The sequence below is a fragment of the Vulpes lagopus genome, chromosome 4 (assembly GCF_018345385.1).
Source record: "Vulpes lagopus strain Blue_001 chromosome 4, ASM1834538v1, whole genome shotgun sequence".
NCBI lineage: Eukaryota > Metazoa > Chordata > Mammalia > Carnivora > Canidae > Vulpes > Vulpes lagopus.
In genome coordinates, this window is record NC_054827.1 from 89,923,661 (window position 1) to 89,950,669 (window position 27,009).

General features: G+C 39.9%; 1 protein-coding gene across 1 annotated transcript in view; it reads right to left on the minus strand.

Annotated features, from left to right (window-relative positions):
* IQGAP2 (IQ motif containing GTPase activating protein 2) overlaps positions 1-27,009 on the minus strand; it is a 302,560-nt gene that overhangs the window by 49,296 nt on the left and 226,255 nt on the right. The window contains exons 15-19 of the mRNA XM_041752928.1: positions 22,600-22,767; positions 20,077-20,219; positions 18,023-18,193; positions 1,374-1,457; positions 142-213 (exon numbers count right to left, since the gene is read on the minus strand). Of these exons, the coding sequence (XP_041608862.1) occupies positions 142-213; positions 1,374-1,457; positions 18,023-18,193; positions 20,077-20,219; positions 22,600-22,767 (638 nt within the window). The remainder of the gene's footprint in view (positions 1-141; positions 214-1,373; positions 1,458-18,022; positions 18,194-20,076; positions 20,220-22,599; positions 22,768-27,009) is intronic.

Consider the following 27,009-nt stretch of genomic DNA (forward strand, 5'->3'; position numbering starts at 1 on the left):
TACACCAATAGCCTTCCACTCGGGTTCTCTTCTAAAAATATTTCCACCATTTAATAAAAATCATTCAATGCTAACATTCAACAAAGCATTCATTCAATTCATCCTCAGTCAGGGTGAAAATCTACTTGGCATGTCTCTTACATGATCTCTGAAATACTGTAGTCGTGAAAGGTAATTCCTCCGTGTTGTTATCATCCGGAACCAGGACTGAATCTAAAAATGAGTTAAACAGAGAAATCAAGGCATTACCAAACAACCTTTAATATCTTTTCACGCAGTCTTTCTAAAGATAATATTGATAGTATGATAAAAAAGTAAATATTAGCATCCTACCAAATAATTAACATCCTAAGTCTCATCTTCATCTTCTACTTCTTTCATTGCTTTTTCTCTTGGGGGTTCAAAGCATTTTATACCTTATGGTGGGGAAGGTAATGTAGCTTTGTGCCATTCTGCTTTCGTCTCAGTAAATAAAAACCAAGAGGGCAGACATTTTGCTGAGCATTGCAATAGGTCAGGGAATCAAAAACTAAGTCCCAGGTTTCTTCCACCATCCTTTAAAGGCATCCGGTATTCTTTAAGTCTTTACAGGGAAACATGTCTAGAATTCTCATGAGGGACCAACTGGCACCTACAGTGTCCCAAGGCAACAGGCATGTGTTCCATGGTGAGTGCAGCACATCACTAAGGAGCACAATGGGTCTAGATGATGTCATTCTCTGTCTTCACAGTTTAGAGGTCCTATGAATTAATCTCATGTCATTCCAATCTCTGTCCAGCCCTACTATTCCGACTCTAATCTGGATTTCCACATTGTCTGCAAGTTTGTTTCTGGGCAGTCCTCTGGTTTCCAGAACTGAGGAGTGGGCACCCTGGCGCCTTTTCATTTTCTAAACTCACAGCCATCAGACTGGGTCGAGAGCTAGGTTAGATCTGCTTGACCCCCACCCCCACCCCCCACCCCGAGGTCCTAACTTAGTTCTACTTCCTCTTGTTACTGGCTTTGCATTTGCCTAACAACTAAGGTTAAGTTTGAGCACTGTAAATATTATTAGTGAATACGATAAGAGGATGCTGTTTTCCCCTAGAGCTTAAGGATCAATTTGGACTTGGTAGAGAAAGAGCATTCACTGGTTATGAAATAGCTGCATATTTGATTCTCAAAACCACACAAAGGACCTGAGCCAGGTACAGTGTTTTAACAGCTTTGAAGATGATCAGCTACGTGAGTAATGGATGTGGGACTCAAACCTGGGACTTATTTCTGACTTCAAGACTCCTATGTACCCTTTCCATTCTCTGTCTTCCAGGAGCAAAACTAAAATTGAAGGGAAAGGTCTAAGTCAAGCACTAAGGTAGGAAGGGGTGTTTACCTTCACAATGGAATTGGTATTGTCAACGAACATTTGCCGCCTGCATGAATATGCTTTCTGCTGTTTGTACCCCTTCCAAAAAGCCTGTGGAAAAGAGCAAGTTACAAAATTCCTTTTGTGCAAAGTTTACTGCTTGATTTTAGAAAGCACAGGAACACAGTATGTCTCGGGAGACACTGTGTTGGGCTACTGTCTGGGGACCTCTCTTCCAAATCCCCCGTGGACACCACTGCTGATGGGTGGACATGTACTGAGCAGAATGCTCCAGCTCACAGCTGAGGCTTGTCTCAAACTTGGGAAAGCACAGTTAGCAGGTTGAAGCTCAGTCTCCTGTTTGAAAGCTTAATTTATCAAGGCTCTGGGTGACAAAAAGTAATAATAAAATGGAATTGCCCTGAAACAAACAGATGAACTGAGTACTGTTATCATGTGGTAACAACATCAGATGTCTCAAAATAATGACTAATAAGGATCTTTACTCCAGCAAGTGACCCGCCACGGTCCAGATCAAAAAGGAAGATCAATGCTCGACTAATTTATATCTGGATCCCTGAAAATAAGAGTGTTGTGACTGGCCATTTATTAGCTATTTCAAGATAAAGTTTAATGATGCTTCGTCAACAAAGCTTTATTAGTTTATCACCACTAAAGAGAACTTTTATAGGCAACATTTACAAAAACTAGAAACAAATGGGTATCTTTAGAATGATTAAATACAAAATTATTTTAAGTTTGTTCCAATTTTTTTGAGAATCTTTTTTATTGAAACATAGCTTTGTAACTCACTTAAATTCCCTGGTTTTGTTTTCAAATTAGAAATGAAATATGAGTTTCTTGTTAAAAAGGACAAATTCCAAAAAATCAAATTATGTTTATAAATTTCATGTCCTACATATATCAATTTTCTTGATAAAGAAGGTAGATAGAACTTTTTTTTTTTTTAAAGATTTTATTTATTTATTCTTGAGAGAGAGAGAGAGAGCGCCAGAGATACAGGCAGAGGGAGAAGCAGGCTCCATGCTGGGAGCCTGATTTGGGACTCGATCCCCTGTCTCCAGGGTCACGCCCCGAGCCAAAGGCAGGCGCTAAACCGGAGAGTCACCCGGACTGCCCAAACCTTTTCTTTTAAAAAAGGGTATGTAGAATTTTATTATCATCTAAAAACATGTTCTGTAGTGATTCAAAACAGTCAGTATGGTAAAAAAGTGATCAACTGAGCACTGGTCCCAGACTTCTCCTCTCAATTCAATCCCTAGAAATGACAAAATATTTTAAAAAATACTTTCATTTTTGAAATAATTGGAGACTCAAAGGGAACTCCAAAAATAATAGAGTTCCATGTAACCTTCACCCAGCTTCCCCTAATGTAACATCTCACAAATAGGCTTTTAAAGCAATTCACTACAGTGTTAGCAAAGAAAGCTTAAGGATCAACTCTGAGGGATCCTAGAAGAGAGAAGGCAGTTGGAATTGGACTTAAAGAGGGAATCACAGAACCAACATCTACAAAAATGTAAGAACATCTACAAACAATGTGGGATGGCTCTACGCTTGAAGGACCCTTAAGTGGCAGGATAACTGGGAAAGTTGTTACCTTATCCAGTTGTCAAGCAGTGAATACAACAGCAGAGATGGGTGAGTGAGGTTCAAGAAAAGTACAAAGGAATACAGCCTTTTTGAGGGAATTTAGCAATATCAGATTTAAGATTATTTTTTTACCTACTGTTTCAAATTTTCTTTGTATCTAGCCTAAGAAAAGCACCAGTAGAGTAGAACTCTACATAAGGGTTTTATGTTCTATATCTTGTTCTATAAGAAGATCTCCAAGATATAATGCAAGGAAAAAAAGGAATTTGTAGTTTGCCAACTATGATATGACCTGTTAAAAAAGAAAGTTATAAAACAACAACATATATTTTTCTATGTAAAGAATCTGTACTCAATGCCTATTGGATGATATATTAGGATGTAACAGAGAAAAAGTGTAAAAATGTGCCTATGTACCTACCCCTACTTTGACCTAGCTACTTTCCAAAAGAACTATTAATTTTTTGTTATGTATTCTCTGAAGTGGGCAAACATTGGGGTGTGAATACACATTCTATTCTTGTAAACAACCTTTTACACACATTATTATGTATTTTATATGGATGCTTCCATCAAGATGTTAATAGACAGGGGGGACACCTGGGTGGCTCAATGGTTAAGCATCTGCTTTTGGCTCAGGGCGTGATCCCGGAGTCCCGGGATCGAGTCTTGCATCAGGCTCCCAGCATGGAGCCTGCTTCTCTCTCTGCCTGTGTCTCTGCCTTTCTCTGTGTGTCTCTCATGAATAAATAAATCTTTAAAAATAAAAATAAAAAAAAATAGGGGATTACTGGCTCAAAAGTTGGTATTTATTTTTATTTTAATTCATTTTTATTTTTTAAGAGATTTTACTTATTTATTCACGAGAGGCAGAGAGAGAGAGAGAGGGAGAGAGAGAGAGCGAGAGAGAGAGAGAGGCAGAGACACAGGTAGAGGGAGAAGCAGGCTCCATTCAGGGAGCCCAATGCAGGATTCAATCCCGGGTCTCCAGGGCCACACCCTGGGCTGAAGGTGGCGCTAAACCACTGAGCCACCGGGCTGCCCCTATTTATTTATTTATTTTAAAAAAGATTTTATTTATTTGACACACACACAGAAGGTGAGTGAGCGAGAGCACAAGCAGGGGGAGTGCCAGGCAGGCGGAGAGGGAGAAACAGACTCCCCACTGACGGGAGCCCAATGCCAGGGCTCAAGTCCAGGACTCTGGGATCATGACCCAAGCCAAAGGCAGATGCTTTAACTGACTGAGCCATCTGGCCACCCCAATAATTGAGATTTAAAGTGAGTAGTTACTGTCAAATTGCCCTCCAAAAAGTGTAGGACAGACATTTCTTTCCCCAGGGTTTCAGTGAACTAACAAAAATGAAAAAGATTGAGGATATCTAAGCTGACCGCTTCATTTTTATACTTTACTCTCCAGCAAAGTATAGAAACCTTACCTTCCTATACATACAAACCTTACCCTACCCCATTTATAATATAATTGTATATTACCTATATACATATTGAAAATCATATAACAAGTTTTATAATTTTTACTTCACTTGTCAAACATAATTAAAGAAATTCAAGAGTAGAAGGAAAACGTGTTTACTCACAATTTTACTCTTTCATTGTTTTTTCCTTCCTGGGTTTCCAAAATTCTTTTATCATTTTCTTCTTGGTTTAGAGAACTTTCTTTCCTATTCTTTTAGGGCAGGTATGCTATTGACAAGTTCTCTTAATTTTTCTCTTCATCTAACAAAGTCTTCACTTCCCCTTCATTCCTAAAGAATATTTTTGGTGGATAATGAATACTGTGTTGGACAGTTCTTTCCTTTCAATGTTGTAAGAAATTTTGGGCCATTCTTCCTCATTTCCATAGGCCCTTATGCGAAAATCTTCTGTCATGAGAACTGTTTTACAGATAAGTTGTCATCCCTATCTCATTGCTTTAAAGATTAAAAAAAAATTATTTTTTTCAGAAGTGTGTGATGCATCTTTGGGTACATTTCTTTAAGTTTATCCTCTTTGGGGTTTACTCAACTTCTTGAATCTGTGGTTCTGTGTCTTTGATCACACACAAGAACTTTTGAGACATTTAGTCCAGGGCTTTTTCAGTACTTTCCCTTTCTCTTCACCTCTGAAACTGATGACACAAACATTAAATCTTTTGTTATGGTCCCACAGACCTTAAGGCTCTGTTCATTGGTTTTTCCATCTTTTCTCTCTGTTGCTCAGATCTAGTAGTTTCTATAATTCTATTCTCTAGTTCACTAATTTGGTCTTTTGTTCTCTCCATTTTGCTGTTAAGTCCATCCACTGAGTTTTTTTTTAAATTTTTATTTATTTATGATAGTCACAGAGAGAGACAGAGAGAGAGAGAGAGAGAGAGAGAGAGAGGCAGAGACATAGGCAGAGGGAGAAGCAGGCTCCATGCACCGGGAGCCTGATGTGGAATTCGATCCCAGGTCTCCAGGATCGTGCCCTGGGCCAAAGGCAGGCGCCAAGCCGCTGCACCACCCAGGGATCCCTATTGAGTTTTTTTTTTTAAATTAATTTTTATTGGTGTTCAATTTACCAACATACAGAAAAACACCCAGTGCTCATCCCGTCAAGTGTCCGCCTCAGTGCCCGTCACCCATTCCCCTCCAACACCCGCCCTCCTCCCCTTCCACCACCCCTAGTTCATTTCCCAGAGTTAGGTGTCTTTATGTTCTGTCTCCCTTCCTGATATTTCCCAACATTTCTTTTCCCTTCCTTTATATTCCCTTTCACTATTATTTATGTTCCCCAAATGAATGAGAACATACACTGTTTGTCCTTCTCCGATTGACTTATTTCACTTAGCATAATACCCTCCAGTTCCATCCACGTTGAAGCAAATGGTGGGTATTTGTCGTTTCTAATTGCTGAGTAATATTCCATTGTATACATAAACCACATCATCTTTATCCATTCATCTTTCGATGGACACCGAGGCTCCTTCCACAGTTTGGCTATTGTGGACATTGCTGATAGAAACATCGGGGTGCAGGTGTCCCGACATTTCATTGCATCTGAATCATTGGGGTAAATCCCCAACAGTGCAATTGCTGGGTTGTAGGGCAGGTCTATTTTTAACTCTTTGAGGAACCTCCACACAGTTTTCCAGAGTGGCTGCACCAGTTCACATTCCCACCAACAGTGCAAGAGGGTTCCCTTTTCTCCGCATCCTCTCCAACATTTGTTGTTTCCTGCCTTGTTAATTTTCCCCATTCTCACTGGTGTGAGGTGGTATCTCATTGTGGTTTTGATTTGGATTTCCCTGATGGCAAGTGATGCAGAGCATTTTCTCATGTGCATGTTGGCCATGTCCATGTCTTCCTCTGTGAGATTTCTCTTCATGTCTTTTGCCCATTTCATGATTGGATTGTTTGTTTCTTTGGTGTTGAGTTTAATAAGTTCTTTATAGATCTTGGAAACTAGCCCTTTATCTGATATGTCATTTGCAAATATCTTCTCCCATTCTGTGGGTTGTCTTTTAGTTTTGTTGACTGTATCCTTTGCTGTGCAAAAGCTTCTTATCTTGATGAAGTCCCAATAGTTCATTTTTGCTTTTGTTTCTTTTGCCTTTGTGGATGTATCTTGCAAGAAGTTACTGTGGCCAAGTTCAAAAAGGGTGTTGCCTGTGTTCTCTCTATGATTTTGATGGAATCTTGTCTCACATTTAGATCCCTCATCCATTTTGAGTTTATTTTTGTGTATGGTGAAAGAGAGTGGTCCAGTTTCATTCTTCTGCATGTGGATGTCCAATTTTCCCAACACCATTTATTGAAGAGACTGTCTTTCTTCCAGTGGATAGTCTTTCCTCCTTTATCAAATATTAGTTGACCATAAAGTTCAGGGTCCACTTCTGGGTTCTCTATTCTGTTCCATTGATCTATGTGTCTGTTTTTGTGCCAGTACCACACTGTCTTGATGACCACAGTTTGTAGTACAACCTGAAATCTGGCATTGTGATGCCCCCAGATATGGTTTTCTTTTTTAAAATTCCCCTGGCTATTCGGGGTCTTTTCTGATTCCACACAAATCTTAAAATAATTTGTTCTAACTCTCTGAAGAAAGTCCATGGTAAAAAAAAAAAAAAAAGAAAGTCCATGGTATTTTGATAGGGATTGCATTAAACGTATAAATTGCCCTGGGTAACATTGACATTTTCACAATATTAATTCTGCCAATCCATGAGCATGGAATATTTTTCCATCTCTTTGTGTCTTCCTCAATTTCTTTCAGAAGTGTTCTATAGTTTTTAGGGTATAGATCTTTTACCTCTTTGGTTAGGTTTATTCCTAGGTATCTTATGCTTTTGGGTGCAATTGTCAATGGGATTGACTCCTTAATTTCTCTTTCTTCAGTCTCATTGTTAGTGTATAGAAATGCCACTGATTTCTGGGCATTGATTTTGTATCCTGCCACACTACCAAATTGCTGTATGAGTTCTAGCAATCTTGGGGTGGAGGCTTTTGGGTTTTCTATGTAGAGTATCATGTCATCAGCGAAGAGGGAGAGTTTGACTTCTTTGCCAATTTGAATGCCTTTAATGTCTTTTTGTTATCTGATTGCTGAGGTGAGGACTTCCAGAACTATGTTGAACAGCAGTGGTGAGAGTGGACATCCCTGTCTTGTTCCTGATCTTAGGGGAAAGGCTCCCCGTGCTTCCCCATTAAGAATGATATTTGCTGTGGGCTTTTCATAGATGGCTTTTAAGATGGCGAGGAAAGTTCCCTCTATCCCAACACTCTGAAGGGTTTTGATCAGGAATGGATGCTGTATTTTGTCAAATGCTTTCTCTGCATCTAATGAGAGTATCATATGGTTCTTGGTTTTTCTCTTGCTGATATGGTGAATCACATTGATGGTTTTACGAGTGTTGAACCAGCCTTGTGTCCCGGGGATAAATCCTACTTGGTCATGGTGAATAATTTTCTTAATGTGTTGTTGGATCCTATTGGCTAGTATCTTGTTGAGAATTTTTGCATCCATGTTCATCAGGGATATTGGTCTGTAATTCTCCTTTTTGGTGGGATCTTTGTCTGGTTTCGGGATTAAGGTGATGCTGGCCTCATAGAATGAATTTGGAAGTACTCCATCTCTTTCTATCTTTCCAAACAGCTTTAGGAGAATAGGTATGGTTTCTTCTTTAAACGTTTGATAGAATTCCCCTGGGAAGCCATCTGGCCCTGGACTCTTGTGTCTTGGGAGGTTTTTGATGACTGCTTCAATTTCCTCCCTGGTTATTGGCCTGTTCAGGTTTTCTATTTCTTCCTGCTCCAGTTTTGGTAGTTTGTGGCTTTCCAGGAATGCGTCCATTTCTTCTAGATTGCCTAATTTATTGGCGTATAGCTGTTCATAATATGTTTTTAAAATCGTTTGTGTTTCCTTGGTGTTGGTAGTGATCTCTCCTTTCTCATTCATGATTTTATTAATTTGAGTCTTCTCTCTCTTCCTTTTAATAAGGTTGGCTAATGGTTTATCTATCTTATTAATTCTTTCAAAGAACCAACTCCTGGTTCTGTTGATCTGTTCCACAGTTCTTCTGGTCTCTATTTCATTTAGTTCTGCTCGAATTTTAATTAACTCTCTTCTTCTGCTGGGGGTGGGGTCCATTTGTTGCTTTTTCTCTAGTTCCTTTATGTGTAAGGTGAGCTTTTGAATTTGAGTTCTTTCCAGTTTTTGAATGGATGCTTGTATTGCGATGTATTTTCCCCTCAGGACTGCTTTTGCTGCATCCCAAACATTTTGAACGGTTGTATCTTCATTCTCATTAGTTTCCATGAATCTTTTTAATTCTTCCTTAATTTCCTGGTTGACCTTTTCATCTTTTAGCAGGATGGTCCTTAACCTCCACGTGTTTGAGGTCCTTCCAAACTTCTTGTTGTGATTAAGTTCTAATTTCAAGGCATTATGGTCTGAGAATATACAGGGGACTATCCCGATCTTTTGGTATCGGTTCAGACCCGATTTGTGACCCAGTATGTGGTCTATTCTGGAGAAAGTTCCATGTGCACTTGAGAAGAATATGTATTCAGTTGAGTTTGGATGTAAAGTTCTGTAGATATCTGTGAAATCCATCTGGTCCAGTGTATCATTTAAAGCTCTCGTTTCTTTGGAGATGTTGTGCTTAGAAGACCTATCTAGTATAGAAAGAGCTAGATTGAAGTCACCAAGTATAAGTGTATTATTATCTAAGTATTTCTTCACTTTGGTTATTAATTGATTTATATGTTTGGCAGCTCCCACATTCGGGGCATATATATTGAGGAATGTTAAGTCCTCTTGTTGGATAGATCCTTTGAGTATGAGATAGTGTCCCTCTTCATCTCTCACTATAGTCTTCGAGGTAAATTTTAATTTATCTGATATAAGGATGGCAACCCCTGCTTTCTTTTGAGGACCATTTGAATGGTAAATGGTTCTCCAACCTTTTATTTGTAGGTTGTAGGTGTTCTTCTGTCTAAAATGGGTCTCCTGTAGACAGGAAATAGATGGGTCCTGCTTTTTTATCCAGTCTGAAACCCTGCGCCTTTTGATGGGGTCATTAAGCCCGTTCACTTTCAGAGTTACTATTGACAGATAGGAGTTTAGTGTCATCATATCTATTCAGTCCTTGTTTTTGTGGATTGTTCCACTGAACTTCTTCTTAAAGGGGAATTTTAAGAGTCCCCCTTAAAATTTCTTGCAGAGCTGGTTTGGAGGTTACATATTCTTTCAGTTCCTGCCTGTCTTGGAAGCTCTTTATCTCTCCTTCCATTTTGAATGAGAGCCTTGCTGGATAAAGTATTCTTGGTTGCATGTTCTTCTCATTTAGGACCCTGAATATATCCTGCCAGCCCTTTCTGGCCTGCCAGGTCTCTGTGGAGAGGTCTGCTGTTACCTTAATATTCCTCCCCATAAAAGTCAGGGACTTTTTTTCTCTTGCTGCTTTAAGGATCTTCTCCTTATCTTTGGAATTTTCAAGCTTCACTATTAAATGTTGAGGTGTTGAATGGTTTTTATTGATTTTAGGGGGGATCTCTCTATTTCCTGGATCTGAATGCCTGTTTCCCTTCCCAGATTAGGAAAGTTTTCAGCTAGGATTTGTTCAAATACATATTCTGGCCCTCTGGCCCTTTCGGCGCCCTCGGAAACCCCAATTAAATGTAGGTTTTTCTTCCTCGGGCTGTCATTTATTTCCCTTAATCTATCCTCATGGTCTTTTAATTGCCTGTCTCTTTTTTCCTCAGTTTCCCTCTTTGCCATCAACTTGTCTTCTATGTCACTCACTCGTTCTTCCACCTCGTTAACCCTCGTTGTTAGGACTTCTAGTTTGGATTGCATCTCATTTAATTGATTTTTAATTTCTGCCTGATTGGATCTAAATTCTGCAGTCATGAAGTCTCTTGAGTCCTTTATGGTTTTTTCTAGAGCCACCAGTAGCTGTATAATAGTGCTTCTGAATTGGCTTTCTGACATGGAATTGTAATCCAGATTTTGTAACTCTGTGGGAGAGAGGGCTGTTTCTGATTCTTTTTTTTGAGGTGAGGTTTTCCTTCTAGTCATTTTGCTCAGTGCAGAGTGGCCAAAAACAAGTTGTATTGGGAAAAGGAGAAAAAGAGAGAGAAGGAAATAAAAGAGAAAAAGAAAAAAGAGAAAGAAGAAAAAAAGGGGGGGGGAAAAGAGAAGAAAAAGAGAAAGAAAAAGGAGAAAAAAAAGGGGGTGGGGGAAGCAATCAGAAATCAAGAAGAAAGAAAGAAAAAAAAAAGCACAAAACAAAACAAAAACAAAAACAAAAAACCACGGGGGAGTATCTTCTGATTCTGTATACTTTAAGTCCCTTGACTTCCCCTGGAACTGGTCCGTGTCGCTGGTCTTCTGGGGGAGGGGCCTGCTGTGCTGATTCTCAGGTGTTAGCACTTGGGGGAGCTGCTCTGCCCCTGCCTGGTGCAGGGCTCAGTGGGGGGGTGTTTACCCCGTGAGGCCCCGGGAGGAAGCCACAGTGGCGGGGGCAGCTCTGGGACCCTGGAGTCAGCTCCCGCAGTAGCTCCGGGGCTCTCCGTCTGCAGGGCCTGGGGGCTCCCGGGCGGGGCCGCTGATCTGCTCACCTCAGGGCAGGAGCGTCCTCGCTGTCCTGGGCCCTCCCGGCCTCTGCCTGTCCCGGGGGAGGCCGGATCCTGGGCTGTGTCCCGGCGCCCTGTGCTCCGGGGCCTGCGCTGTTGGATTCGCGCTCCCGCCCCGCAGCCCCCTCCGCGGAGCCGCCGCCCGAGCCTCTCCGAGCTGTTCCCGGAGCCGCGCCACCCCCTCCGCGCGGAGCTTCTTCCTCTGCCCGAGCCGCCGCCGCCGAGCTGCTCCCGGAGCCGCGCAGCCCCCTCCGCGGAGCCGCCGCCCGAGCCCCTCCGAGCTGCTCCGGGTCCCGCCGAGCGCTGCAGCCCTTAGGGAGCTCGGCGCACTCTCCGGGGCGCAGTTCCTCTGTTACTGTCCCAGGGAGCCCGAGGGCATCCTCGCCTTTCTGGGGATCCTGCTCCAATTCCCCGGGAGGCCTTTCCGCCCGGGAAGGTTGGTGCAGCTCCTGCTCCTCCGGGACGGGGCTCTCCTGTCCTGGGGACACTCGCCCCGGCCTCAGCCCGGCTCCTCGCGGGGCCCCTCCCCCTTGGAGGCCTTTTGTTTCTTTATTTCTTTTTCCCGTCTTCCTACCTTGATAGAAGCGCGAACTCTTCTCACTGTAGCATTCCAGCTGGTCTCTCTTTAAATCTCAGGCCGAATTCGTAGATTTTCAGGATGATTTGAAGGTTTTCTAGGTAATTTGTTGGGGACAGGGTGATTTGGGGACCCTACTCTTCGCCATCTTGCCCCTCCTCCCCTCCTATTGAGTTTTTTTATATGTTGTTCTATCTCTTAGTTCCAAAATTTGTTGTTTTTTTTTTTACTATCTTCTAGTTCTTTGCCAGGGCTTTATTTTTTCCATTGTGTGAAGTGTTTATTGCCATATTTTATGGCAGCTTTAAAACATTGTCTGATAATATCTCTGTCATCTGTATTGGTATCTATTAATTGTCTTTTACAATTTACAGTTTGCTTGGTTCTTGAAATGTTTATTATCGATTGGAAGGTGGACAAATTCGACATTATGTGGTGACTAATAAGACTCTGGATCTTATTTATTGTGTTTTAGGTGGCTTTCCCTGACATTGTTCTGGCAAGGGAAGGGGGTGGTGATGCTGCCTCATTACTGGCAAGTAGGGGTGGAAGTTCAGGTTCTCCACCTGGCCTCTATTGATGCCCGAGATGGGGGCTGCTTATTAGTGCTGAATGGAGGGGCTGGGAGCTCTACCCCTAAGGCTGGGCCGATTCTACTCTGCCTGGGAGGGAGGGCATTGGTGCTGTGTTACTACTCCTCACGTGGCCTCCACTGGTAGCAGAAAGCTTTGTGGCAGGTGGCCTCATTACTATTGGCTTGTGATCAAAGTCCACACTCTCCACCTGCCTCCTCTGACACCACCCAGCAAGGAAAGGAAGGGCTGCCACATTACTGTTTTTGTGAGCAAGGAAGTTCGGGTTCTGGGGAGCTGGGTACCTTGTTAGGGTCTACCAGGGTGAAATGCCAGGGTCTCAACTTTGTGGCATGAGTGGTGTGTGTGTGTGTGTGGGGGGGGGGGGTCACAGTTTTTTTTTTTTTTTTTTCTGTGCTGTTTGGCTAGAGTTAGAGTGGTTATAATCTAAAAGTTTTGTCTTTCTGGGGTACACCTTTCTTGGTCCTTTGGCTACAAAGAAAAGGCTTTTGTTGGGAGTTTCTGCCTGCATTTTTGTGTTGCCAGCCCCTGCAGCAACAAGTCTGAGATACATAAAGCTAAAAGAAAATCACAGAACTCACCTCCATGTCCTTCTTGGGTCTCAAGGTTCCCAAGACAATCTACCTTTCCTCTCTCCATTTTTCATAGTGCTATGTTTGTTTACATATAATGTCTGGGGCTTTTAGCTGTACTTAGAGGAAAGAATAGGGAAAAGTAGCTGTGTTCTGTATTCCCAGAAGTGGGAGTCAAGCCCAAATAGTTTTTAAGTAGCCAATGTTTTAGAGTTTCCTATACTATTAAGGTCATATGAATTTATTCCTTGATAGATTACAAGATTTTAAAAAATCAGAAATGTAAAAAGTAGGTATGTTTCAAGAGAGCCACCTGAAAAGCTATTAAAACTAAGTTCTTCCAGGTGATTAGTTTTAAAATGAACATATATACTTGATTAATTTTCTGCATGTGAAAAACAACACAATAGAAAAAAGATGACATTCATGATAGCAAAAAATAACGGAGTTAGCTTTAGAAATAGGAATAAATTTAATGCTCTACAGTGAGAAAGATTAATAAACGGAGAGATATACTGATTACGGAACTGGAAAATTCATTATTGTAAAGATGCCAATCCCCTGAATAAACTAAAATCTCCATGTAATTATTACAGAAAATTCAGGAAAGGGTCTGGAACTTTATCAGCTGCCTTTGCACTACTGAAACAAGCACACGTTTTTCTCCTTTAAGCTATTGGGTTGATAACGACTTACATAAGAAGGTAAATTATTGACATTTTAAAACTGGATTTAGCTTCATAGTACTTCTCAAAATTTAACATGTATACAAATCATCACAGGGTCTTTTTAAAATGCAGATTTGAACTGAGAGGGTCTGAGTGGGGCTTCCAGGTAATAACAGTGCTGGTATATGCTTTACACTTCAAGTAATAAAGATCTAAGCAAAGATAAAGGATTTTTAATTGATGGCCCATTTAGAAAAAGTCACCAGGGGATCTGTCAGTGTGGCATTTCTGAAAGATGGGAAAAACTGTTCTCTGATGTCATCAATTGCTTGCAAAGTGGCCCAATGGAAGAGAGAGACCAGGGGAAGTGGACCCTAATTGTGGGTTAATGGAATCTTTTTTTTTTTTAAAGATTTTATTTGAGAGAGAGAGAAAGGGGGGGGGGGGTAGCAGGCTCCCTGCTGAGCAGGGGGCCTGTCATGGGACTTGATCCCAGGATCCTGAGATCATGACCTGAGCCACCCAGGTGCCCCAGGTTAATGGATTCCATGGCAAGCTACTAGTAACATTCATTGTGATGGGTCTCAGTGGTGCTTATGTTTTTGTGGGTTAACACTTTGAAAGCACAGAAATCTAAATAAATAAATATATAAAATATATCCCATTTCTGAATCCAAACTGAAATGCTTAAGTTCTTACTTCTGCTTTTCTCGAATCATCTAAACTCTAGAAAAACTATTAATCTTATTAGCTCAGAGTCACCAACCTTCTAGATAATCTGTCATAGCGAAGGCTGATGTACTACTGATGCATTCTTGCACTGGGAGAATGAACCCATTTGTCCAATATTTACTGTTTTATAAAATACTAAGGATTCAATACTCAACAACTGGATTTTCTTTGAGATTTCATTTTGTATTTCATCTCTTTATTGATAATGTAGATTTTTCTGGAATTGTTCTGTACTTATGAATATTTTTATTGTAACCTTCTCAACCAAAGCAACTTTGCTAGGTATAGAATTTTTGGTCAACAGAAGCAGAATACTATATGCCTCTTATTTGTCAAAATTACACGTTCTTTTACAGTTTGTAAGCTTTGGCTCTACCAGGACTGGCTTTTCTTATTCTGTGCAAATAGAACTACTGTGCTAGGCCATGAGATTGAAGGCTTTTCTAATTAGAGTCTGTTTATTAAAAACAATTTTGGGTATATAGTTGGGAGAAAGGAGTTATTGATGAAAAAGCAAAAGGAAACAAAATTCTAAACCATTAAAGCCATTCACAAGAAGCTTTCTGCAGACAATTTGAGACAGAAGGTGTTTACAGAAGTGTCAATCTTCTCTAGTATAAGAACTTGTGGGAAAATTTATAATAGCCATCTTTTTGTTACGTTTTCTTTTTTCTTTCCATAAATATATTTTCTGTGTAATGCTTCTTTAACAAAGGAGTCTTTCAAAATACCTAGACCTCAAAGGTTATTGCTCTGTTTTACAGATTTTACAATTGTCAATCTCTAGAAAATGTGGCTTGCTAAATTGGTTGCCTTGTTTGGTAACTTGGCAACCAGGACAATAATATTCAAATTACCAACCCCAATTCCTGAAGCACAAATCCTTGTGTGATCTCTTAGCCAAGAAAGCCCTAAACATTTATCTCTTTTCCTTCTTAGCTTAAAGGTGGACAATCCATTGATCTTCTAGAGTAGTTGCTTACATTAAAACAATGTGATGAAGGATTGTCACATCAGGTCACCCCCTTCCTCCCCACCTGCAGACTCTGCCGCTGCTCTGGACAATCTGCAAGTTGCTTCAGAGGAGCTAGTTGTTTCTCTTTCTTTGGGGGGAAGCTTGTGGCACTCTCTGATGTTCAATAATTCATTGCTTCCATGATTCCCAAGACTAGGTTTGGGTGTTTGTCACTATTATGTTTCTTCCTAAGAAGTGGCATTCCAGCTTTCCTCAGTTCCAAGAAAAAGAAATACCAAGCTATCTACTTTTTCCCCGTTCAGTTTTGCCGATCTTCTCCTGTGTCACACCAACGATCTCGATATTGTCCTCAGCATCTGTCCTTGGCGCCATCATTTCTTCATTACTAACACTACTGAGCAACCTCAGGGCCACAAACCGTGCTAGTCTGTCATGTGAATTATCCAGCTTCATTCTCACAACTCAGCCACAAAATGAGTATGAAAATGCAAGTGCGTTTTAAATCGATTCTTTTCCTCAACTTTTTGTGAGTGTTTTCTCGAGCTGACCACATGTTGCAGTTATTCTGAGCGTTTGTTGGACATTTTGCAATTGTGAGTTCATTTACATTCTACAATGTCACTATTTCTCTTCCTCTTTTTATTTATCAGTTATCTTTGAATGTTTTGTCTTGTTTCACTGAGCCCATCTTTTGTTTAGTTCCTTGAAAGCATGAAAGAGTTTCAGCATAAAAATTTGTCTGTCTCCTGGAGTAAGAGTGTCCCTAAATATTAGTTTACTGAATTTATATTTACATCTTATATTTACTTATTTTTTTGAAATAACATATTCCTTTTAGTTTGAGATTATTTTCTGGCTCACCCATTTGTAAATGTTATCAGAGTCTTCTTACTGTTCAAAAATAACATGGCTTTTTCCCTCTCACTGCTTTTAAGAGATTCTTTGACTCTCGGCCATGAGAGACAAATATATGAATGACAGTGAATTTCTCAGGAGACACCTTAGGTACCTTCTGATTGGTTCCAAAGTACTTGAGGCAGAGGACTGGCTAATGATGCCATATATTCTCTGTACTCCTATTCAGTTCCTTGGGAGGAGACTGAGAGTGGTGGAACTGTGATGTGGCTGGCTTCAGCGTGGGAGCCGTCTCTCTGAATTTGTTAAGACTACTACGTCTGGAACTGATTCAGCCAGCTAGGAAGGTTGAGCTGGTTTATGGAGTCAAAGTCCTCACATTTCAGATCATGCCCCTCATTCAGGGTGAATTGGCCATATTGACTAGAAGATGAGAGTAGCATAATACCCTTTGGTTCATGGTCATCTGGTTTTGTGGGTCAGCAAATTTCTGCTGAATCCATATTCATTTCCAGTCTATAGCTTGCCTCTATACCTCTTGCTTTCCTCATTAGAATACCATCAGAGGAGTAGGAAAAACAACCCCAAAAACAAAAAAGAAGGCAGGGTGACTTCACATTTCTATGGTTTCTTCTTTCATCCTACTGCCTCTGCTGAGATGAAGGAAAAAGGCTCCAGATGATTGCTACTACTCTTTCCCCAAGCCCTCTCATGACTTTGGTCCTAGGTCCTAATAACAGATGGATTTTATACCTGTGTGCTCCAAAAAGGTCCTCCAAATAAAACATTGCTCTATGTCCCGAGACTGGGCAGTTCAAGGTTGGCTCAAATTGTGTCAGGTTGGCTGACACTCTTTAATTCTGTATAAAATTAGAGCCTTAGCATCAGTGTAGAGGTTCTATCTTTAGGCTTTTTTTTTTTTTCCACTTTCTGTATGTTTTGCCTGCCATGTGTTTAAAGAAGAAATAAAGTGGAAAACTTACTGGTTCAGCTAAGAAATATTCATTGTCAGGCTTATGGGAGAATTTTCTTCTTAAAATTAATCATTTCTGCCTTTAACATCTTAAGCTCTGAACAAATTCAAATATTTAAGTATCTATCATACATAAGATATAACAATACAAAAATTTGAAAAACTTATTTTCTGCCCTGGATGATATAGTTAGGTGAGGAAAGCAGGTAAGAACACCAATGATCACAAAAGAGGAATCTCCAACTTAAAAGCTTCCAATTTGGGAAATTTTTTAGTATTGGCCAATGCAAAAACCCACCAAGTGCTGTTCATCAATAACGGTATCACTTTGGATGCACAAAAAGAAGACATACCACCTTTTGGAAGTCAACACAGTGGTTGGTAGAGGGTAGTAGCAGAATATAGGGGAGAAACATCTAAGTTTGCCAAGTTCCTTAGCAACCAGAAAGTTCGGACAAATTATACAAGCTTGAGAACAACTCATAACCAAACAGAACAGGAGGATTTCTCCTAGAGGCCTAAATGAAGAGTATGTAAGCGAGAAGATACTCTTGGAGACGTGAAATCCATTTCATTAGCTCTTCCATTCTTTCAGTCTAGAGGAATAGAACATAGATGTGCCACTCAACATCCACTAGCCACTGAAAAGCCAATTCATAAACCACTCAGTTTAGAAAGTAGATGACCCAAGGAGATTCAACTTTTTAGAGAAACAGATTTCAACTCTGATCTGAGGAGTCCCTCTGGCTCCACCTAGGTAGGTGGCAGGCAGACCTCTGTAAGTCTGTAGTGCCCCTTGATGGTCTGCAAAGGTGAAAAATCATTCAATGGCTTTCCCATCGCTGCGCCTTAAAAAAGCAGGTTTGGGGGCAATGAGTAAGGGAAAATCTGCAGTCAGAATTGTTAATTAGAATGTCATACTAATGGCATTACTATCAAATAAAGTGTCTTCAGGGGACAGGGCAGTTTCCTGTAACTAGTGGTAGGTGATTCACATACCTGTATTTTGACCACATGCTTTTCTTGTTCATACAAATATGATTTCCTAGCTTCATACTCTTTCCTAAGAAGGGATCCTGCACTTGTGGCTTGAAGGCGAAGAAGCAAATCATCAGAAGCAGACCACATCTTTTCTCGAACATAATCTGTTGTGACTTCCTCAATTATGTCCTGGCAAGAGATATTTCTTTTGGTTACACTTCACACATCAGGTGAAAGGAGCATAGAGGCTAGCTTCTGGAGATTTTATCTTTGAGAAAAAGATCTGGATAGCTCTTTCTGGCCTGGTTTAAAAAAACAGACTTGACCAGAGCCAAGGGATGAACTGGCTTAGCTTCTTTCTAGCAACATGCTTTTGAATCCTTTGTACGTGCTGCTGCGCTGCTATGAGAATTTGGTTGAGTGATCTCAGGATCTAGAGGTGGAGATGCTGGCAAGGACCAGGTGTGAGGCCTGAGCCCCAGGGTGTGAAAAGGACAAGGATGAGTACAGTATGAATATGCATATGCATCACCTCGCCTCCTCCCTGCCCAGGGCTGCCAAGGAAAAGACAGCAGTGGCCATGACGTCTTCTGGCTCCTCTGACCCCTTCTTGTTCAGGCCAGAGTAGGCACAGCTCTGCAATGAGCTAGGAGAAGCTCAAAATAAACCTAGGAGAAAATAAAAGACTTGGGGCAGAAGGAAAGGGGGCAAGAGAAGAAAGACAGGCGCTACCATGGCCAGACAGGGGGAACCCAGTCGGAATGAGAATGAACGAGGCAAAAGGAAGAAGGGGGACTGTGAAAAGTCTTTATGTGGGTTATGAACTGGGTTTGCTTTTTATGTTTGTAAGAGATGCAAGTCAAGACTGGACTCACTTCTATGGCTGGTGTCTTTGATCAGCTGTGACTGGAATCAGTAGATACTTAATTTAAAAAATTACAACCGAAATAATAAAAAAGATGCTTAAAAATCTTTAAGAGAAGACACATTTACAGTCATGAAATCAGTACTTTCAGATTGTCTAGAAGAAATGATTTTTTTTTTAAGCAGAGTAAGACCTTCCACTTTTTAATAATCCTAATGGAATGATGCTTAATTTCACAAGGTTACTCCTTGGGCATCTTTGGATGCCACTGGAGCAATTGTTAGCTCTGAAGTTTAACCTTTTGATGCTGCTTCTTCACAGTTTGATACATCTTTTCAACTACAGCATATGGCTTTTCCATATTGTCCACAGTTTCATTTTGCTACAAAGTAGCACTGATAAGGCACTGACACAGTACTATTTTCTCGTAAACTGTGGCAATCTTGAATATTGGAAGTTAGTTATTTAACTCTTCTTCACTATCTTCTTGTCATTCAGGATTTCTGGTGGCATTGTTAGCCCCAGGCCACAGGTTTTTCTCTGAGTCTTAGCAAATATCATACCGGTGATTGGATCCACAAAGTTGCTATACTGCAATATTTTTGATCATGGAGACTTTTAATAATTCTTTAAGACCTACATTTGTACTCTTTTTTTTTTTTCTGAAATGGAACTAAACTATTACTAGTATTTTCTCTTTAAACATACTATGATGCATGGATCAAATAGCAATTTTCAAATTTGTGGGTCCAACTTTGGTCTCAAGTCCAAAGCGGTCTCGTGAACATCTTTTCAAGAATATTTCCCCCTAAAAAGCATTACTGACCTTTAAAAGGATAAATGTATCTCTGTGATAGGTGGTGAGGGGGAAAGAAAAAGACTTTCTGAATAGTGACAACCAAGAAATTATTACTAACTGAGCTTTTGTGTCAAGGCAAACCTAATGATTGACTTCTTAGGATAATGTACCATTCCAAATAAACTATGAAAGCTTTCTTGCCCTTGTTCTGTCTGGTGGTGGTAGGCCAATATGAAATAATTGTAAAAGTTAGTAGCCATGTGGCCATATCCAACTGCATTCATGAAGACTTTATCTCAAGCCTTTGATAAATCAGTTCTTTCCTCTCTTACTTCCATGATTCAAAAATAGAAAAGTAATCACATTTATCTGTTCATAGTATAGTTTCATGAAACACAAACCTCCTACCTCAATTTCTTTTGCCATGAGCCATGATTCTTTAGGCAAGTAGGATTCAGGCGTGACCCAGGAAATCTCTTTTGAATCGATGTTGTAGTAGTACTCATATTTATCCTGGAGGGACAGTTTGAGCCACGAGCCTTCGGCAGACACTAAAGAAAGAAATTTGTTACATTCTAGAGAGAAACACTGAACCCTTCAACAGAGTGTAGTCTCTCAGTATGTAAAATAATCTAATGAATAGTTTTTCACCAACCATTTGGATGGTCTAAGTTAAAATAACGAGAATTGAGTCACTAAAATGGAGTGAATTCTAGGCATTCCATGGCAGCTCTCAACTCAGCCCAATCAAGAGGACAGACTGATGTCTAACACTAGGGCTCTAGACCTCAAATTTCTCATCAGGATGAGAGGGGTCACAGATGGCTAACAAGAAGGAAAAGCAAAGAATATACAACCCTGGTAGATGTGAACAGCACATCACAGCACAGGTGGACAGAAGAGACCAAGAAGCAAGAGTCTTCTTTGCTTAGGAAGTCTTCCAGCAACTTCTCTGAGAATGAGTAATCTGGAAGAACTGTGACCCACTGTTTAGGGAAAGCCAATAATCTGCATTAAACCAAAGCAGAAGTGACTCGTCTTTCCAGACAACTTTATCTGCCATATGCAAACACTAAGGTCACTAAGCAGGGAGGAAGAAAATGTCTGGTTTGACTTGTCTTGTTCTCTACAACCACACAAAAGAGAAAAAAATTGCAGAAAGGATTTAATATGGGGGGAAGGATGTACTAGGAAAAAAACCTTGGCAGTCATGGCTTAATGAGGTAAGAAGAATATTTCCTCCTCAAGAATTCATGGGCTAAAATCCTATTTAGAAATCTGTTTATTTTGTTGAATGGTCATGATTCCTGTCCCAGACCAGTAAGCTAAAAACAACAACAAAAATAAACATAAGGATGATCTGACCCTGATCAATCCAAGCCAACTGCTGTCAAGTGAGCATTAGACTACATGTCTTTGTAGAGAAATCAAAGTTCAAGTGAATTTCCTTATAGAATATTTAAATGGATTCAAATAACTAAGCAGGGGTAATGTCAAGGACCCTTGGATGTATGTCAATTCTTTATTTGGTTTTAAGTATTCCTCAACTGTTCTGTCCTTGCCCAGGAAAAGAGATGTATCTCTTTTCAAATGGGCAGTCAGACAGCTGTTATCTGCATAGAAATGCTGGTCTATTGGAAAATATATTGTACGGTCAAATTAGGATGATCACAAGTAATCATTATGGATTTAAGGTAACTCCTAGGTTTCTGAACAGGGAATTTGGGGATTTATGACTACATACACCAGAACATGGCACAAAGGAGGAGGGGTAGGCAAATGTAGTGGACAGAAGATAAATTAAACTTGGGTCAGGATGGACTTGAAACTGAACTTAACCTTCGCATCAATACTATTATACAATTCTTTCTCCATGAAGGATGAGGTAGGGGACACTACGGTGATTCTGGATGAAGAGATGTGAAGGAAACAGAGAGGGGCTCAACAGGGATCAGATGCCAAGCAAGAAAGAATGGCTCAAAAACTTAGGCTCTTGGGAGCCAGAGCAGCATAATAGAGCATAGCCCTCATTACACTTCATTAATGGACAATTTGCTACATTGCAGAGTGCAATCTCTAAGTTGGAAATGCATCAGACAAACTTAAAAATATGTAGGAGGTCTATGGGAAAGATCTCCAATTTATCTAAAGAAAAAAATTTTTTTCCTCCAAATTCCACTTTTTAGGCCACTACTGTACAGTAGTTTCCCAAAGAAGAGAAGTCCATGACCTATGATATGGTGCAAATAAACACAGCCTGTGAGTCAGGACACCTGCGTCCTTGATAGGACACAAGGTGTTCAGTAGAAATCTCTAAAAGAGTGGTGTGTTGATGATCAAAAATTGACCTCTTTGGGTTTGTCATAGTCTCTCTCTACCAAAATCTCATGAACGTGTTTGTAAATCTGAAAAATGATTATTAGGCTCATGATCTCACAGATACTTTCCAGAGCCTACATTTCATAGTCTGCCATTGGATTGGACAGGCATAAATGCTTGCCAAGGTTATTGATCTGATCCCTTGGAGACCAGTTCACTCTACTCTATTCCATATTTTTAAAATTACTCTTTACTCCTACTAAAGATTGTGCAATCATGTACCATTTGTTTCAAAAAGCATAGAAATATTAGTGTAAAAATCAGTTTGTATCTCTAGAGAAATGGATCAACAAGCAAGCCCTACATAAAGCAAAAATCTCCTTAAATACTGTATTTTCTCAAGTTTATGATAACATCCATGTATAGCCACCAAGTTAATCTGAGCTTTTTAAAAAACAAAAAAAAGTACATCTAAAATTTTTTCTTTATCAAGACAAAAAATGCTTTAGAAATTTTCATTTGAAAGCATTATTTGTCTTAAAATTAATACAATACCACAGACATCATATTCAGAATGACATTTAGTTGGTGCTAAATGACTAAAAAGCTTACCACTTTTAGATTTGTGCTCTTTTGCCTTTGCAAGGGCATTATAGTACCTGTCAGCACATTCAGGGATTATGTCATTTGTATTGGGCATAGAAGGCTTCAAAAGAGACAAAATATCACTTGGCTTTTCTTTCTCCAAACACTGATTAACATCGATGACCAGTGTAATCCCTGCATAATGAAAAAAAAGTTTCTGTTAATTGTTATCTTCTACTTACCCGAGAGGTGTGCAAATATATAACTCAACCTTTCTGGAATGCATTTGCATTAAACCTTTTGCCCTTTCAGAGTATGCAACACCTAAACCCAAGACAGTCACCAACTCACTTACCAGTTTAGGTTGTAAGAAGAACAAGATCCCACAGGAGCATGGCTTATTAACAGTATTTCCTGGTTGCCCTCATGTGGTATGAAGGCACTAGGTTCTACTCACTGTATGATCTGTAAGTGAAGTGAATGCATACTAACAGTAGATATGTAGTCCTTACCTAGGTCATCAATCAGTATTTGAGAAATATTCTTCTGAAGACATTTATTTATTTTAGAATAAGTAAAAATCCTGATATTCTCTTGTACAGTGCTAATATACTACACAAGGTTTGTCATAGGCAAGCTAAACAAATGTTCTAGAAAGGCAAAGGTATAGCTGGTGGACATAGGCAATCAAGTCCAGAAACTTAATTCTGAAACCAATTTAGACCTAAAAAACATCTTATCCCCTTTTAAATTTCTGCCTCTCTCCATAAATCAAAACATACTGAAATCTTCGTTGTCTTCAAGGTTAATATGGTGAGTTCTTTATTATCTACTTTAGTTGCAGCTAAGAATATTCTGGCCCAACCAATGAAACTACTGTTTTCACAAACCATAAATGCACTGAGTTAGAAACATAGAACAATAAAAACAAAAGAAACCAGGTTAAAACACTTTGTAGACAAAAAAAAGTTTTTGAGGAAAAGGATGGATTCCCTCCCTCCCTCCCTCCCAAACACACACATGTCAATCTCTACCATACAAATGCCTAATGGTATATTGGTGTCATCAAATTATGTTCACATGTGTGTGGAAGCAAACAAGAAAAATGGAGTTTGACTTTCAACAGCCTGGAATCAAGGTCACGCAAATCCTGGAGGAACACATACAGAATCAGGAACTTCTGTAGCCAACTTCAACTGCTGCAGAGCAAAAGGCACAGCAGTGTGTTCTTGGGTTTACAGGAGTTAACAGGAATGGATAAGCAGTTAGCCTTTCCTCTTCTTCAGGAAAGCTTTCAAGGATGGGACAAACATGGTACCGGTATTTGAGAGGTCTATGGTCTCAGAGAAGTAGAAGGAACAAGTAAATGATCAAGAATCCTCACATGAATTACATCTGACAGCTTCATCTAACCAGTAAAATGGTGTATTCTTTAAAAGATGGGTATTATGAAGGCATGCATTTCTTGCATCTAAAAGTGTGCTTTATCGTCAAGTACTGACCTGTAAGTAGTAGGTCCACAGGTTCATTTTCTAGGTAACCAAAGCTTACTCCTCGTCTTAACAGAACCATTTTTCATGAAAATCTAAAGCCCTGGAGAAAACCCTAAGAACAGTTTCTACCCTTCTCATCATTTTATCCACAGTCCCTGGTACACAGTAGGTGCTTAATGTTTGCTGAGAGCTGCCAGAAGAGTCCTTCCTGCCATTATATGGTGCTAAAATACCCCAAGTAGTATGTTCAAGTACTATGGAGGTGTTTGGGCTTCTTTGTTCTTGCACTAAATGGCCTCAAACTCCTCTGCTTTTTAGTTTTCCCCTCCTGGCCTACCAGCTCTCTGTTCTTGCTGCTGTGTGTTTGCACAGAGCAACCAACACCTAACTGCCTGGTAATTCATGGCTTCTGCTATACTCTGAGGTAGGAAGAGACACAACTAGACATGTTAGCTTTATTCCTAAGATAAGAATACACAGGGTCCAGGTATCTGGCCAAGAGGTCCCCAAAGAGTATAGTAAACCAGTTCTAGGCCACAGGCTTTGAGACATCTTTTAAAAAAAAAATATTTTATTTATTTATTCATGAGAGGCAGAGAGAGAGAGGGAGAGGAAGAGGGAGAGGGAGGGAAGAAGGGAGGGAGGGAGGGAGGGGCAGAGACATAGGGCAGAGGGAGAGTCAGGCTCCATGTAGGAAGCCCAATGTGGGACTCGATCCCAGACCCCAGGATCATGCCCTGAGCTCAAGGCAGGTGCCAAACCGCTGAGCCACCCAGGTGTGGGTGGCCCTGAGACATCTCTTTTGATTGCTTTTTTGCTTAATCTGTGGGATGTGGTTTAGTTCCAGATAATTTAAGATGTCACATAAATGGTCTACATAAAGTCGGGTATCTTTGTGGTAAGAAACAAATTAAGAAATCTCCCATAAATCTCCTAAGAGACTGGAAAGAAATATGTTACATCTTAAGTCATATACTGGCAGCCTTTCTCTAGGGCATGTATTCTCTCAAAAGAGTTGAAATAATTCCTAGCAGGGCAAAACATTGGTTCTTGGGAGGAGGGGGCAAAACATCTTTCTGTGCATAAAGCATAGATTTACATATGGTACCTACACAGATACACAATATATGTGTGGTATTAAAATTTCGTGGTGAGAAGTAATTAGGAAAAATCTATCTAAAAAAATTCCTTAAGGTACAATAATAGGAGAAGGTTGGGAAATACTGCCCTGAGTCAAAAATAGAGACACACATACTTTAAGCAAAGAAGCTCCAGTGAACATGAACACTAGGCCCAAAAGAAGAACTGAGTTACTCTGCTCTTTTAAGTCTTGTCTATGGTAAAACATATAGGACAACTCTTTTTCTTTTCTTTTTTTTTTTTTTGTTCATGAATTTTTATTCATTGAAGCCAAATGATGGGTTCATTGGCTGATGATTACATTACTCATCTCTTTTTATGTGTATATAAAATTATATGTACACACACATATATATACTCATATATATATACATATATATTTACATATATATAACACTTTTTCTTTTATCAGATTATCTGGGAGTGGGTTTGATGCTTACAACATGTGACTAGAATCTGTTTTAAGTCTTCATACAAAGGAGAAAGAATGCTTTTAAAGGTAAGATTAAACTCCTTTCTGACAAACTGGAAAATTCTCATCTCAATGTCAGAGTATAGAAGGTCTTACTTCAGAGTATCTTTTTGGTGTTATGTATCATAGAAGAAACAGTGTCAACTCTTCCAAGGCACAGGATAGAGGTAGAAGATAGGATTTAGGGAAGCCTGGGTGGCTCAGCGGTTGGGTGGCTGCCTTCATCCCTGGGCGTGATCCTGGAGTCCGGGGATCGAGTCCCACGTCAGGCTCTCTGCATGGAGCCTGCTTCTCCCTCTGCCTGTGTCTCTGCATCTCTCTCTCTGTGTCTCTCATGAATAAATAAATAAAATCATAAAAAAAAGAAGATAGGATTTTAAATGTGTAGATCTGGAGAACATAGTCACACATATTTTTTTTTTTTTTAAACTTTATGGGTTTCTTTTTTTTTAATTTTTTTTTTTTTAATTTATTTATGATAGTCACAGAGAGAGAGAGAGAGAGGGGCAGAGACACAGGCAGAGGGAGAAGCAGGCTCCATGCACCGGGAGCCCGACGTGGGATTCGATCCCGGGTCTCCAGGATCGCGCCCTGGGCCAAAGGCAGGCGCCAAACCCCTGCGCCACCCAGGGATCCCCATAGTCACACATATTTAAGGAAGCCTCTGCCTTTCATAGTCAGTAGAACCATGAGTCTCAATGGAAAAAGCAGAACAAACTTGACATTCGCAGGTCACATTGTAGGAAGAACAGGAATAAAATGAATAAGATGACTTCTAAATTGGTTCGATTTCTAAGAGAAAAAGTGTAACTCTTTCAGATCATTTGAGTGAGTATTTTACAATCTAATTTTTAAAAAGTATTTTTTCAAACTGTGGCTTCCTTCAGTTTTATATTTAAGTTTAGATATCTTATGTATGCATCTCAAATTTATTTTTTTTTTTAAGGATCTGAGTGCTAGAATGGAAAGACTTCAAAGACCCTAAGGGTATAAAAGTTCAGGTTGGAAGAAATGCACATATTTTTACAGGCAAAGAAAATAAAAACCAGATGTTCCCCAGAGTTTCCGAAGTTTAAAACTATATCTTTGGGGGCGAGACTAAGGAATCTCAACAGCATTCTATGACCTGATACAACACGATACATCCTAATTATGCCATGAATGGACAGGTTATGAACAACACTTCCAGGAATCTTCATGTAAATAGGTTATTTGTATATACAGAGTGTTAGCGTATCATTCTCGAAGCTACTCTAGAACATCATGTGATTCTTCATACAATTTCTTTATGAAAAGAAAGGCTTAGAATAAAATTAAAAACTTAATCATTTG